The 16,391-nt window shown below is 42.1% G+C and overlaps 1 protein-coding gene across 10 annotated transcripts in view; it reads left to right on the forward strand.

The window, feature by feature from the left end:
• DYSF (dysferlin) overlaps positions 1–16,391 on the forward strand; it is a 794,684-nt gene that overhangs the window by 763,606 nt on the left and 14,687 nt on the right. For all 10 annotated transcript variants that reach the window (XM_069205583.1, XM_069205587.1, XM_069205579.1 and 7 more), the window contains 3 exons: positions 1,627–1,726; positions 13,300–13,478; positions 14,080–14,189. In XM_069205583.1, the coding sequence (XP_069061684.1) occupies positions 1,627–1,726; positions 13,300–13,478; positions 14,080–14,189 (389 nt within the window). The remainder of the gene's footprint in view (positions 1–1,626; positions 1,727–13,299; positions 13,479–14,079; positions 14,190–16,391) is intronic.

The following is a 16,391-nucleotide window of genomic DNA, read 5'->3' on the forward strand; positions in this document are numbered from 1 at the left end:
ACAGAGTGGGACCCATGATTAGATTGGCACTGAGGTGAGAGTTATCAGGTCCAAGGAAATTGAGCCCAAGACCCGCTGAGGCGGGAACTGAACCCTGGTCCCAGGCCAGACCTCTGCATCAGGGTCTGCCGCTCTAACCATTGAGCCACAATTCTTCACTGAAGGGGTACAGCAATGTTTGTGAGTTACGGTATGTTACTTTATGTCATGTTGTTTTTACTTGTGTTGCATTGCCTTGCAATATGTTATTGAGGCCCAGATTTAGTAACATTTGACGCCACACAGCGCCGCAAGACGACTTGCTGCGCTGTGTTGTGTCAAATGGAGAGTGCAGAAATGCTCCATATTATCTAAGACATGGGGCATTCCTGCTGTCTGTGTGCTGGTGCCCTGAGAGTTGCCTAGCACCTATTCAGGCCCCCTTGCATCATGGTGCATTACATGCCTGCATTACAGGCAGGATTGTTTTTGTGCAGGAAGGTAAACCTTCCTGCACAAAGCAATCCTCAGAGTAATTTTCCTCTTTCTAGAAACAAGAAATAACGAGGAGATATAAACATATTTCTCGTTGTTACACCTCTATTGCAAAGGCTCCCCTTAGTAAATCTGGGAATGCCTCAAAATTCATGAGTGGATGTGGGGATATGCCCAAACTTCAATCATGGAACACCTTCCCAATGCAGAGTACCACAAGCTAGCGATTTCCATTGCCTTGTGTCACTCTGAATTTACTAAGCGACGCAGAGCAACACAAGTTGGGCTCAGTAAATATCACTGAAACCGTTGTGTTGCCTTGCAAGAGCAACACAAGAGGTTAGTAAATCTGGGCCCTTGCATTTTGTGGCATTGTTGCACAGCTGCCTTTTTGGATGCAGTGCAGGACAGAACCTACACGAGAGGTGGGAGAGGTGTGCATGTGGGTGAAGTTGAATGCGGTGCGTGTGCAGCAGAAATATGCCATGATACTGTCACAAAGGTTAACGTTGCAACTCATCATGCACCTAGTGTAGCGGAGGAGGAATTGCACTCCTCGTAGGATAGGGATGGAGAGCTGATCTGACAGGTGCGTGGTTTTTCCGTGTTCGAGAGCTTCAGTCTTGTTGCAGTGTTCTTGAAGGTGCAGTTTGAAGCGTGCCCTGATTGGATTTGTAGGACCATTTTATGGACACTGTTTTGGTCCTTCAAGAAGTGGTAACTTTAGCAGCTGTCCTGTGAATTTTGCTGTGTTCAGAGAAGTGCTGTTAACATGTGAGCCATGAAAGAGGTGCACTGAGGTCTTTCTTGGGTCAAATCCAATGTTTCCACCCTAGTGGTTGAAGATTGTCACATATAATTTGATAGCACGGAAGGACCACCAACCATACACAGTGTATCAAGACAAGACTGGTATACTGGATCACATTTTAGTGAACTTGGTGGGCAGATGCATGTGTGGGTAGCCATTTCTGGGATGTGGTCAAATTCTCATAAGAATATGTTGCTAAATCACCACAAAAAGTTCATGTGCAGCCCCCTCCAGTTTGCATGCTTCTTGAACGATTGGAAGCATGATCACGCGTTTCGGGCGATATGTATGATGGTTGATTATCTGTTTATACCTGATTATTTTCCTCTTGTTTTACACAGGAACATTTTTGGAGCTTGGATCGCACAGAAAATAAAATTCCTCCACATTTTATTCTTCAGATATGGGACAATGACAGATTCTCTTTTGACGACTTCTTAGGTAAGACATGAGACTTCGCCGTTTGGTGACAACATTGTTACCTCTGGATAGGCTTGCTTAGCTCAGCTAGTACTCCTTATTTATTTACAATCAGTTTTATAAGAGTTATACACATGATCAGTAGTTTGTATTCCTTTTCGATCACAGCCAATAGATGCCAGTCTTCACACTGGCAGAACCTGGCATCAGTTTCAAGATTTCCTTGCAACACATTCCCAGGTAGAATCGAACTGTAATCATGGCTTCTATACTGAGCTCCAATGTAATAGGAACATAACACATCACCTCCCCTTATAAAGAAAGTAGTTCTCGCTTTTGAGACCTTTTGGCCTTGCACACGCTACTTGCTGATGCTATGCAGCATTAGCGAACAAATCAAAACATTATAAAAAAAAGTGTGTGCACGCATGAGCAAGTATGACAGCACAGTGTGATGTATGCAGGTGTCACCCCACATGCAAGTTCTTATGGAATGATGTGGCCGCAATTTTTCTTTTTTTTACCTGTTCCAAGATAGCAGACACCAGTTAAAATAAACACACATAAAAAAACGAACGTAAAGTTGCATGAATATGCTTTTTTTTTTTTTTTTTTTAATGGAGTGCCATAGAACCATACTCCTACTGATTGCCTCCCCAATTTTTTTTTTTTTTTAAACCTTTCTTTTCAAAGGACTGGAGCGGTGGGAGAGCAACTGATGAGTGGACCTATAGGAACGAAATAAAAAATAAAAAGTAAAAAAAAAAGGTTAGGGAAAGTGGATGAGCAACACAGAATGGGTAAGGGTAGATATTTGCGGGGGAAGCAAGAAAACATATCCACTCGCACTGATGCCGAAAGTGAAAAAATAAAGTAGTTCTCTGAATGTGAGCAGTGGAAGGATATTAAGTCATCCAATCAAAGGAATAGTAAAGAATCTGTGCTCCAGGGGCAGACCAAATACAATAAGAAGAAGAAAAGCCATCCTATAAGAATCAAGAAAAGGAGAGAGACAAGAAACTAAACTAATAGTACGCAATAGGCTAACCTAAAGCCACTGTACGTTTTGGTATGTTTAACAATAGGTCTTTCCACAACAGACAGCTAAATGCTGTCTGCAGGTGAACCTTAAAATATACACAAATATGTGCCACCTACATATAAACCGAGCTAACTACATTCACACTATGTAATCTAAATTTCAGTGCACACCTTCAGTCCCTTTCACCATGGTTTACTGCCACACCTCTATTCATTTCAGTATTCTTCTCTCCAGCTTTCTGCTGTACATCATTCACCCTTCTTTTTCCATATCACCGAGTTACAATGTACACTATGCTAACGTTCCACACTTTTCTCCCTTCCAACACAAAGGTGTTGCCCTATGCTTTTTCTAGCCACTTGAACAATGACAACTTTGTCTCCCCTTTTTCTGCTAGCTAAATTCTTACTAAAAACCCATGGTTGCTTACGCACTTCTCTTGTGTCTCTCTGAACGTTGTATCAATCTTCTCCCTGTTACATCTTTTAACCCCGCACCTCTCCAACCATGGAGGACATACTTTTGTGCAAGGTCCTCTCAGCAAACAGAAAGTAGATTCCTCTATTGTAAAATGGTGAGTGGTATGAGAGTCTCACAACATTCTTCTCAACTCTCCATCCCATTACAGATTGTTTTGCCCAATCTGCCAGAACATGATTAAAACTTTCAACTAGTCCATTTTCTGCGGGATGATATGGGGCAGTAAATTCCAGACCATTATCAGTATTTACTATTTATGGACATTATTCTGTCATGAGTGAAGTTTCTATTGCTATTTTAGTCTTTATTTCACTGTTAAACTCACTCAGGACATTTTGAAAAATAAAATACCAATAAGAAATGTGTTGGCCATTCATCCTTTTATACACAAATGGGATATCCACACCTTCTCCGTCCACGTCGACTGTGAGTAATCTGTGAGCATTACTGATGTTTCCTTTATCATAGTAGAGTTATCACTCATACTACAAGGCATCACATCACATCTTGCATTCTATTTGATTCCCATTATCCTCTCATACAATTATTTCATCAATGTATTTCTCAAACCTACTACACAATAAGTTTATCTGTCCTAGGTGAAATCCCTTCATCTTCAGATAATTCTGACCAATCATTTTGCAATATCCCAAAACATTCCTTCCACATACATTTTTGGGCCATCCACTCTTCTTTTTCACTCAATTTCTCATCTTCCTTTAATAACACTCTTTCATTTGCTTACCTGTGGTGTCCATGCTTTGTGCTTCAACACTGCCCAGTACCCATATCCTCATTGTTACTCACTGGAAATCTTGACAATCAGCATCTACATTTTGGACACCAAAACATGGATTATATTTCAGCGGTTTAGTCTTGCATTTGAAATAACCACCCAGATAAACATTGTGATGTTTTGCTTACACCCTTAGTAGTAAAAATGTTAGTAGTAAAACTCCTTGGCTGCCAAGTTCAGGTGGTGTAAAGATGTTATACACCTGATTAGTAGTTCATATACTTCTTGGATCAGCATCAGTAGATGCCAGTCATCCCACTACCAGATACTGCCACCAACAGCAAAAAAAAAAAAATACAAGACAAAATAAAACTGGAATCATGGTTTCTATCGATGGCTTCTAGTGGAATAAGAACATAATAAGTTTTAAATATGAGGAACTAGCTATAGAGAGGTGACAAAGTGCTATACAAATGTTAGCAAGGTGGTGTACTGTGTTGTAACTCTGTACGATGATATCAATTGCCAACAGAAGAAATTTGCTAAAAAGTACAATGGTGCATATTTACAAGAAAGTGGCGCATCATAGATGATGCGCCACTTTTCTTGCACCCCTCTACCGGCACCTAACAACACCATGGTTGCGGCATATTTACAATACGGTGCACCATGGCAGTCGTTAGCACAATATCATCAAAATGTTTGACGCTATTGTGGTGCTTTGCTAAACTAGCCTCAAAAAGTTTGATGCTAGTGCAGCAAAGCCCAGGGAGGCCCATTGAATATAATGGATGCGTCATTTTAACGCCTACTCTGAGCAGGAGTTTTGCAAATGACCGAAAAAATGGCGCAGTGAAATGTCGTAAATTTCACTGCGCCATTGTTTTGGATCTCCCTGCGAGGGTCACCCCCCCTTGCATACATTAAGCCTGATGCAGACATAATGCAGTGCACAGGGTTGCAAAGTGGTGCAGTGCATGCATTGTGCCACTTTGTAAATATAGTGCGGCAGAAAAGCCACGTTAGCGCCACCATAGCATCAGAAAAATGACAGCTATGGCAGCGCTAAGTTGGCGCAAGGGGCTTGTAAATATGCCCCAATATCTCTTATGTACAGTGTCCCGTACACGTTGTAAGATCCCATTGATTTGTTTACATTCTCAGCACATGCTCCTCACGGTGCTCATTTGAAGTTGTGAGGTCCTGGCTGAGATCTGGTCTGAGCTTGTCTTAAATGCTTCACTGGTGTGATCTTTGGCAATCACATAATTTCCCTGTGCCCCAGATAGCTTACGCAAAGAAACAAAAAGGTCTTATAAATGGGCTACACAGGATATTTGGTGCTAAATCACAAAACTGAACTTTTTTGACTCCCCCTCCCCCTCTCTTGCATAACTATTGTCTTTGCCTAAATGATTTTGTGTAGCACAGTGAACAATGATTTTATTTTATGGTAAGCAGGAAGTTGGGGAACCTTCTGCCTTAAGGTGTATTTTAAAAGAATCACAAGTAACTTTATATTCCATGTGTAATTCGACTAGGCCAGGGGCTTCCAACCTTTTCTGCAGTAATAGGTAATTTTGTTCAATGAAAATCAAACAGAGCTGCTAATATTATTAGTGTTGTAATAGGGACCCCAGCAGACAAGATTACCTTGGTGGTCGCCCCATACAAGACTGTCAGCAATGATCACCTCAGTGTATCAGGCAGCATCGCTAGCAATAATGTGAAAAATGCATTGCCAATTTGGCTATTTGGTTAATAGATAACTGGCATAGGTGCAATGCTCCTGGCACCAAGGTAATAATGTGAGTAATAAGTCTCTCTAATGCTGCAAGATTTATCACTTAAATGTGAGCTTTACGTTTACTTTGGAAATTCAGCCATTTTTCACAACACATTAGCTGGTGTTATGAAAATACAGACATTTTCGTTTCTAATACATGCCTTTTAATTTTGATATTAAATATATGCTCAAAGACTTTGCTGTATAAATGCCACTCTGCTAACCCTATGCTTAAAAACTCTGCTAGAAAAACAGACATTTAAGGTGAGCAAATTTAGAGCCAGGACATCTTAAGGATTTTGGGGGCCCTGGGCCAAACGTATTTTGGGGGGGCCCTGTTTCGAACAGCTTTAAATTATGATCCAATTTCAGCTTTTCATGCCCTCTTTGACAAGGTCACTGACACTGCACAGTAATATTCAGGGATAGTGATATGTGTTTTCAATATTGGAACACAGCAACAGATCAGTAATATTATTGCAGATAACCTCTGCCACCGACTGCCATTTCTCATATGTGAGGTCCTGTTTAGATAGAAAAGGAACCTTTTTATGGATGTTGCATGGTGTTGGCAAACAAACATTTGTCTGAAAGAGGTCTGTAATAGACTCCCACACATCACTCGTATTAAAATAAATGAAAGCAAAATGGTAATTAAAACAATTTATGTTTAAGAATCATTCATGGTCATCAGGGCAGGACTGTGTGGAGAACAGAGCTGATCTATCAGGGGCCCCCCTAAAAGGTGGGGGCCCAGGGCCGGAGCACACTTGCTTATGCTTTGAAACTTCTCTGATTTAGAGTGTCGCTGGTGATGTAGGGTGCTCTATACAGGAGCGGCTTTCCACCTAAACTTGTGAACTACCCAGAGTTCCGTGCTTCCTTTTTGCATAATTTATGCAGTGCTCTAAGCCTGAAAGGGTATTATTTTGAGATATATATCCAACACCTCCTTAGCTAAGAGTTTTCACAAGTTAATGTCATGGATGAGCGTAGCCTTCTCCTTGATCAGGGTGTGAAGGCAGCCCACACCTTCCTCCATCTTAGCACAGCCTTCAACGCTATCTCCCTTCAGAGCCTTCTCACAGATTCGTCTCCAGGAATAACCTAGCTCTTAGCTGGATGCCTCCCTCCTAACAGGAAGCATGTAAGCCAATTCCTTGCTTCCCCCTTCCCATTCAGCCTCTAAAACTATAATCAGTGGTGTCCTACTAGAGTCTTCACTCAGCCCTACACTGTTCATCCTTTGTCTCCCCTCTGGCTGCTGCTACCCACGGTTTTGGCTTTTCGTGGATGACTTGTGTTGATAACATTCACATCTTTCTCTCTTCTACCGGTGGCTTGGATACTCAAGAAGCAGCTGCTTCTTGGATGTAGTCCTACTGTCTCAAGGTAGAGAGAAGACAGAGGCTGTCGTACTTGAAGTCAGCACTCCTTCTGGTCTCCCGAATTGTGGGGGTCCAGATTCAGGGAATACTCATCCCCTTGTCTCATCTGCATAAAGTGACAACAACCTGTATTTCATCCAACAGTTCAACAGAGTCTATTCTTCTTTACCTTAGACTGCTCAGGAGTGTCCTACTTAAAAAAAGAAGGACAACCCAATAACCCCTTGTGAGCTTGGATATCAATGAACTTAAAGGTAACTGCCCAACAAGGAAGTCATGTAAACATATGATTCCTGAATTTAAAGTAGATTATCTGTCCTTAACGTGATATTTAGAATTAAACGTAAGGCACATGTCTGTGATGAATTATCCTATGGGTTAGTCGTAAAGAAACATGCACATGAGGATAGACTCCAAGAGGCCTCCAAGGGACCCCCTTATTATTCAGTATTAATATTTCTATGCTGTGGATCACAAATATGTGTGTATCCTGTGTGGTCACACAATGCATAACAGTAAACTTTATCTTTAGTGTGTGCTGTGATGCTGGTAAGGACTTTCTATTGCTTCAAATTGTTCAATGTAATGTGTTACTAAACCTCTGCAAATTATTGAATTTTAACCTCCCCAGGAAGTATGTCAGATTATTTTCTTATTACAGTCACATTCTGACATCAATGTGCACAACTAGCAAGAAAATGATGACACTACACGCGTGGAATAACATTCTGAAAGCAAGTAGTGATGTGGCGGTACTGTCCGTTCTCACACTGTCCTTGTGATGGTTCCTTTCTGTCTCCTCTGTGATCTCACCTGGAGGAGTAAGGGAGCCCGGCTTACCCACCCGAAGAGGGGAGCCATATGTCCGAAGTGAGGGTGTGCACATGGGTGTTGCATCCTCTGATCCTCTAGAGGCTTCCCTGCGCCCAAAGAGAGGCTGGACATGCTACCCCGCTGCCTCGCCTCACCACGGGTCCATGAAGAGGCCTCACACCATGACCCACCTGCACCACCGCACGCTAGGACTAGGGTAGGTCACGCTCACCACCACCGCAGCCACAAAGGCAGTGAGGAGTCCCCACTGTGGTCCACGATTGCACTTTTGGACCATGGGAAGGCTACTAACTCTGCCCGAACAATCTCTTAGGAAAGAGACCACACTCAAGGTGGCCCAGCTGCCTCCCACATTTCTGGATGTGGCCATGTATTACATGAGAACATGTACCCCGAATGGCACATTAGAAGCAGTCAGCCCTTTGGCCTCATGCCTGTGTATCTGCATGGGACAACTCAGTCACTTGCAGAATCATTACAAGGTTCAGCGGTGGGTACATTATCCCATATATTACAGTTGAGATACACCACATTCATTACACCCCTCATCCATCACGTTTGTACTTTTCACGTTCTGACATAATGTCTTCTGTATTTGGATTTTAAGGCAGACCTTCTGAATAGTACTATCCAGAGGCACCTGTTTAAGTCTTTGTAAAACAATAAATTTCACTTCATCAATTGTCTTGAACTTCTCCCACCTCCAGTAATGTATCACACATTACTCTATTGCCTGAGAGTGCTGGTAGCTGGAGCCCATGGTCTATTAAATGTGTAGCTGGACAGTGCTTCTCCGAAAGGCTGTCTTTTAGTTACTGGCTTAGGGACCCATTTTGGGTAACATTGGCTTCCTCTGAACAGTAGAACACTAATTCTGATTCAGTAGCTTTGCTGCTTGTCTCTTGCAGGTTTCAAAACTTTTCTTTGTCAGGAAAACGTCCAACCCTTTTAGCTTCTCGCTGTCACTTTATCGATTAATAGAGGTTGTCTTGTTCATCTAGAACTCTTGTAAACTTTAGGGCTCATTTACAGGCCCCTTGCGCCGCCGTAGCGTCATTTTTTCTGCCGCTACGGCAGCGCAGAACTGTCCCCCACCCTGTGCTATATTTACAAACTGCCTCCATGGCACCATTGCACCAGTTTGTAAACCCTTGCACCACATTTACCTGCACCAGGTATGATGTATACAAGGGAAGCGTTCCCTCACAAGGAGGCTCTTAGGAATGGCGCAGGGAAATCTGCAAGATTTCACTGCATCATTCTGACGTAATTTTTTAACGCCTGCTCAGGGTAGGCGTTAAAGTGATGCTGTGCATTGTTCTATGGGCCTCCCCGCACTTTCCTGGACTAGCGTCAACATTTTTGACACTAGTCCGGCAAAGCGCCACAACTGCGTCAGAAATGCTCAGCTGTGCTATTGTAAATACAGGGTTACCATGGTGTTGTTATGGGGGCACAGGGCAGTGCAAGCAAACTGGCCCATGGTGAGCGATGCACCAGTTTGTAGTAAATGAGGCCCTTTGTTTTCCCATTTTTGCATGTGTCATGTCCACGCAGTTGCTAAGTATCTCTCTTTATTTTGATTCCCAATATTTTGTTTTCACCAAATGCAAGAAGCCCACGTTAGTATTACATCTGTAGGTGTTTTATACCTCTAGCAGCCTTCATGGAGCTATAAACAAGCACACTCCTGGCTTGTGATGCCCAGGGACGTGGCTATCGATAGTGCAGCGGGTGCAGTGGCCCGGGGCCCATGACTGTGAAGGGCCAACTACACCCCAATTTGTGGCTGTTTTTTCCTACTGGCCCAGGGGATAGAGGCCCATTTTCTTAGTTTGCGGTAGGAAGCTCGTGCTACACCACCGATAATGCTTCACAAGAAGATCTTCAGCCTCTTGGCGCTTTTGGCGAGTGGTCCGCGATTGGTAAGGAATCAGTTTCTGTGAACGAGAAAACGTTACAAAGTTACTATGGGTGAGGTAAATAAATTGTCTTCCAGTCAACCTCGCCAAATAAGAAACTTAAAACTAAAGAAATATGGACTCATCTGTAGTAAAAATAACCAGAAGTATGTAGCGCCTTATCACCTAAGTCTCAAAGCACTATGATATTGGCTGAGCCTACTACCTGACCCAGTGGTTCCCACTCTAGCAACCTCGAAAGGATTCAAACCTCTCAACTCCCACCCTTGGGAGTCCAGTGGTGGGCAAGTAGAAATCTGCAAACCACATCATTTGTATTTTTTGTTTTTTGTTCTTTGTTCCCCCCAAGAAACACTTTTAAAAAAACTTCTTCGCTCCCTCCCCCACCCAAGACAGGCAGATGAATTAGATTGTTACAGAAATAGATATGTGTATTTCATAGCTAGCAAACAAAATGTTATTTGTGATGCTACCCCTTACCAACTTTTGTTTTAACTTTGCTGATGTTTCAGAGTTGAAGATATCCAAAGTGTAGGTGCTGGGGGAAATATATGGAGCAAATCCTATTTTTCGATACACACATTTTATTTATTAAATCTTTGTTTTCAGAAAAATGTTCCATAAGAAATGTTTTTTGCTTGGAAATTCACAGGTGGAAGTGTTGTGCCAAGTTGGCCACCTTAGACACCTAGTTAAGTAGCAGACTTTGCCCCTTAAGTAAAACGTTAGGAACAAAATAGTTATTTTGTACCTCTGTTCCTAAATCATAATCGTGCTCTAACAGTAAATTGAAATTGTGCCAGTCTTTTAAAAAAAAAATAGGGTAAAGTTCGCAAAGCCAGTTCAGCCACAAATGTATGTTTACAACTGAAAACGACTCCATTGTTAAACCAGTCAGGCTTTCTGAGACGGAAATGGTTTTACAATTGTTTGGATGTCTGTAGTAGAAAACCTCATGCAAGGATTGAGGAAGAAGCAGACCAAAGCGTGGTTTGTGAAAACCCACAAACGTATGAGTTTGTGAAAATTCACAAACTTATATCCGGCTCCTAGCCAATAGGAAAACAGTCAGCGTTTAACTCAAGCAATGGGACGAATTCACTCCGCTTGGTAGGGGAAACGGATCTTCCCCAGCTTGGTTAGGGTGCAGGTGATGGGCTTTATACACTGAGTAAAATGTTTTCCCCCTGGAGAAAAAAAAAGATGTGCACACAGGCTGTGTTTCTTCTGTGTGCACTATGTAAAATTCTGCATTAGTGAAATAAATGCCCATGAAATGTGTCACGTGACATTGCCAATAGTATTCCTCCAAATCTGCACCTGCTTGTAGGGGAGCAGATTTACTACTTTTTTCTGTGAATTGGGCCCAAAGTCACTGGCCTGAGGAATATTTTAAAGTTAGTGTTTGCCTGGCAAGAGGTCACAAGTTCAAGGACTCTCCCTCCACTGTGTGTGGCCCTGGCCTTGCCAAGGGACCACTCTCCTTGTTCCATCACTTACCTAATAATCCCCAATCCCACCATTAGTACTTTATAAACATTTATCGTGAATAACATGCTGGGAAGGCTTCAAAGACTTTAATGTAGTGTGAATTATTTTAAGACCCCCCACTTACAGGAGTTTCTGGATAATCTGCCCTTTCTTCGCTTTGCTGGTTGTGCGCTCCTTCACATTTCTGCTTTATCAAGATGTCTGTTTGCTATTTCAGTTCTATTATTCATGGGGGTATGGGAGAGTGTGCAGGCACCCAGGAGTATAAGATAGACCAGAATTATTTCATTTGCTAATAGTAAAGTACAGATAAACTATTTAAGTCAATCTTACAAGGCTCCCCTCGGGGATCTGGTCTACTTTGGGTTTTGTATCTGAGACCACTGATTGAACTAATTGTCATGAAGTCATCTTGTGTTTTTGTTCTTAAAGCACACATGAATTAGCAGTTACATCCTGTTTAATAGATGGTTCCTTGTGTGATGGGCAGATTAGATTGTCTTTAAATCTGTTAATGCACTTGACCTCTTCTTGTAGTTTTTGGGGATTAGTGGTGGTTTATGAACATTTGAGGGGGGAATTTCGAGAGGTTGGGGCTGGAACTGCTGCTCTTCAAAACTTCATAGTCGTTCACCCAACACTGATTTTATTTTGTTTTTATTTCTCAGATGTAACCTGTTGCCTCACCTTTCAACAGAGTTTAAAGTGTTACTCAGCATTCTAAAACAATGTAGTATAGAATATTCATTCCTGTACCTTACCCCCTTGCTTTTTTATATTAAAAACAGTAATAAAAAGGTAACGTGGCGGGTGTGTCTTGTTTCTTATACTCCGTGTTTCCTACAGTATTATTGTAGGTTTGCTTTTGAAACCTGTCTTCACAATTCGGCCTATACAATTTTCAACCAAAAATAGGAAATTAACTGTGTAATATGCTTCCTTGCCTGAAGGAGGAGACTCTAGGGTGAAACCGGCATCCGGTCTAGAGGCCGTGAGCTGGGTTTGTAATCAGGAAATCGCGTATTGTCTTTATATCCCTATAACCCAATACCTTGAGAAGGTACTTAAGGGCAGTTCTCGGTAACTGTTACTTTTTATGAAGTTGTTTTGTAATCCCTAACAGCGCCTTGAGACCCCATGGGTGATAAGCCACAATTTACAAGTGCTTGATTGATTGATCCGTAATTAATCAATGTATCATGGTAGAGCCTGTTTTAGAGTTGTAGGGTGTGCTAAATCTACAGGAGGTTCCATTTCTGGAATGTTCTCTGCATTGAACACCATAATCATACATACAAATTCATCTCTCCATTTTCCAAATACCCCAAGCTTGACAACAAACTAAGCAGGCCAATTAGAGGTGGATAGTTGTGGCCTATCTGCTAAAAACTGGGAAGTGCCCCACAACCTCATCTTGGTTCCGCTGCATTATTTAAAACAGAGCACCAGTTGGCTCAGCCAGTCACAAACCTGTGAGCAGCAGGCTGGCTGCAAAGCAATTGCTGGCCAAATGAAATCAGTAGCCCTCGTCCAACAATATCTCCGATGTGCTGGTAGAAACGTTCCACGCATCACAAGCTGGCTAGTCTGTTCTACTGCTATGCCATGGTTGGCCGGTGGCATTGAGCATTACCAGTGAAAGTGCTCCTGCCATGTTGGCAGAAGCACTTTAGCTGAAAATACTTTCCAACTCAGTGGGGATCTGTAAATATGGCAAATTAGTCTTTGCGGGACTTCTAGAGGAAGAGCCCCCACTGTCCAAAAGTTAGGTCTAATTAACCTGTTAAGTCTGAAGGAGATGATAGCGTTGCACTGTAAAGAGTGTAGACCAGAAATCCTTCTCGGCCTTTCAGAGCTGTGGAGCGTATGATAGTGGAACGGACAGTGCCAATAACACGGCATTTTCTTCCCTCAGGCTCAGTTCAGATGGACCTAAATCGGATGCCTAAGCCGGCTAAAACAGCAGAGAGGTGTTCTTTGGAGCTCTTGGATAATACATTGCCCTCAGAAAAATTTGTGTCCCTTTTTGAGCAAAAAACTGTGAAAGGTTGGTGGCCGTGTGTTGGACAGAAGGATGAGAAGAAGATCCTAGCGGTAAGTCTTGACTTGTACCATGTGTAGAGTACTGGGCTTAAGGCCAAGTGGGACGTGTTTCGTTACTTTATATATTATATTGTAGTACTACTGACTGAATTAATAAAGAAAATCTTTTTAATCCTTTTAATCATTCGTGATAACTTGATAGTCCTCTGATTAGCAAATATAGAAATAGCATCTCACTCTGTAAACATTTGTCATTTTTCAATTCTTTTATTGAACTTCATAGGTATATATATTAATGCTTGAATTAGACCAGGACTACAATGATTGTAAATGCAATTTCTAATTGGGGTTCCAATTTTCCCCAAATAAACTATTCTATTTTTTCCTTTAAGTTGCTCAGCTTACTAGGGATACCTGGTGGTCCCTTGTGATTAATTTGTTTTTAGTAGGTGACGTATTGCATCATAATTTGTAGATCGAGTCGGTGGAAGGTGCATTGTGGGCCATGATTTATAAATTCCAACAAAACACATTTGCAAGATTGTACTCATTAAACATGTGTCAAGGATACCCTGAATGAATAGCTAATGCATGCATTTGGTTGGTAGTGCATATCTCTAATGTGCTGTCACTGGCATGTTTTTTTCTTTAGGGAAAACTTGAGATGACATTAGAAATTGTCTCCGATCAGGAGAGTGAGGAGAAGCCTGCAGGATTGGGTCGCGATGAACCAAATATGAATCCTAGACTAGAAGATCCAAAGTAAGACATTTTGATTTATTTTATATCTTAATTTTTGAATACAATATGTATACTCTCCTGTTTTACAAATTGAGAATAATGTTAACAATCCATAACACCATGGTTAGTACACCTAAGTACATTTTATCTGTAAAAACATTTACAATGGCACTTCACTGACCTCTAAAATGTAAGGTGATAGCTGTCAAAAAGTGGACATGTTTTTTTCTCTTTTAGTAGCAAAGTGTATGAATAGTTTTTTGGTTCAAGTTCTCCTTTGTGATTTGTTGTTATTGCAGGACTACATTACATAGTAAGATAGGGCTTCATTAAACATTTGGTTAAGCAGGAGCAGAGGTGTTAATAGGAGAAAGCTCCTGCTCTACCATTCTTGGGGTTCCCCTTCTGCATTATGAAGCGGGGGAAGCACAAGATTTCAGGCAGCAGGATCTCGGCTGGCACCCCCATCAGACACCTTAGGCCTGGCAGCCCAACTAGTTGCAGTGGTATTAGTCTTGCACTGTTTCGGGTGGAGCTACCAGTAGCAACAGTTCCTGTTCAGGAACACGTTGTGAGGCAAATAGAAAAATTTAATTGGTGCATTTCTACATTGTACCAAACAGCAGTACCATTTAGCATTGTGGCCCACGTGGCATTCAACTCTAACTTATATGCATATGCTGCCTCTGCGGATGTACTTAAGGCAGCCGGGGACCTATTAATATTGTGGGCTGTGCTCTGTTGAGGGTCAGAGGCCAGAGCCTCTGCCAACTCGACAAGTATTCAGACCACTCAAAGTTAAAATGATGTCCTAAGCCTTAAGTCTGTCACTTATTCATGTTCTGGGTGTGGAGACTGTCACCGCCTAGTGGTGAGTTTTTAAACTGCAGTCATTAAATGTGTTAATCATACAAGCATCACCAGCACCACGCATGCCCATCCTGACATGTCGTCATTCCTAGTTCTTATCCAGTGTTTTTGGCTACAGCAGAAGGGGAGTAATCCATAGTGAGCTGTCATTTTAGGGACTGAATGAAAAACTGTTGTGGACTAAATAGTGTATCTTTGGTTTATGGTCCTACCTAAGGACATCGGATGCACTGTACTGGCTCATTAACAGTAGGCAATGACCAGTTAAAAAATAGAGCCCGGAGCTCATTATATCTCTGGTATTGATGTCTCCTTCCAATTTGGATTCAATCTTCTCCTGAGTCAAAATATTATAATTCTTTATGCCCACAAACTCTGGATTCAGCAAATACCAAACTCTTCTGCAAAGAGGTCTAAACACGGGGTTACACCAGGTGACGCATCAGAGTTGTTGCTGTATCTGTGAATGAATAAGCTCCGTCAGTGGAGTCTATGAAGACATGACTCTTAAGTCATACCTTGGGGTGAGGGGTCAAACAATGCATGCTTGCCCAGTTCAAGGGTCCCTACTCAGTATTTCAGCATGTGGGTACCTACAGCAAAAGTGGTAAAGCTACAGGATCCCATGAACATCACTGAAAACAATTGGTGTCTTGGGACTCAGTGCAGGAATATGCACAGGTCTTAACTAGAGGCAGAGAGGGTGCTGCCACACTCCCTCAGTCTCCGATTCTGAGGTATCTCCCTCCCTCCCCAGATAGACACATTTCTTGGTTGGTCATATTTGGCCTGCTGTTTGCTGGACCACCAACCACATTTGTAGCACTATATCACACACCTGTCACAGTTCAAACCACCACACTTTTGAATCAGTGGCCTACCATTAGAAGAGGCAGTAGCAGTGAATATATTTGCAATCCACAGAACCCTGCATAGATTCTTAAGTTCCTCTTAAGTGACTTACTTGAGTGGCCTCAAATACTCAGGACCTGATTTTCAAGAATCTGATGTATCGTCATCGATGTGTCAGATTTCTTGCGCCGCTACACATCGCCTAACAACGCCATGGATGCGTTGTATTTACAATACAGACCTCCATGTTGGACATTTTCTGTTGCTGCTGAACTGACGTATTGATGGAGTTGCATTGTTAAACTGACGCAACTCCAGGAATGCGAGGAGAGTCCCATAGGAAAAAAAAGTCCTGTGTCGATTGTATGCATGCTCTGAGCAGGCATTACAATTTTGACCACAGTGAAGTCGTAGAATGACGCAGTGAAAAGTTGTACATTTCACTGCGTCAGTTCTACATGTTTTTTTCCAAGGGAACGCCTAACCCTGCATACATTATAC

The sequence above is a fragment of the Pleurodeles waltl genome, chromosome 1_2 (assembly GCF_031143425.1).
Source record: "Pleurodeles waltl isolate 20211129_DDA chromosome 1_2, aPleWal1.hap1.20221129, whole genome shotgun sequence".
Lineage (NCBI taxonomy): Eukaryota > Metazoa > Chordata > Amphibia > Caudata > Salamandridae > Pleurodeles > Pleurodeles waltl.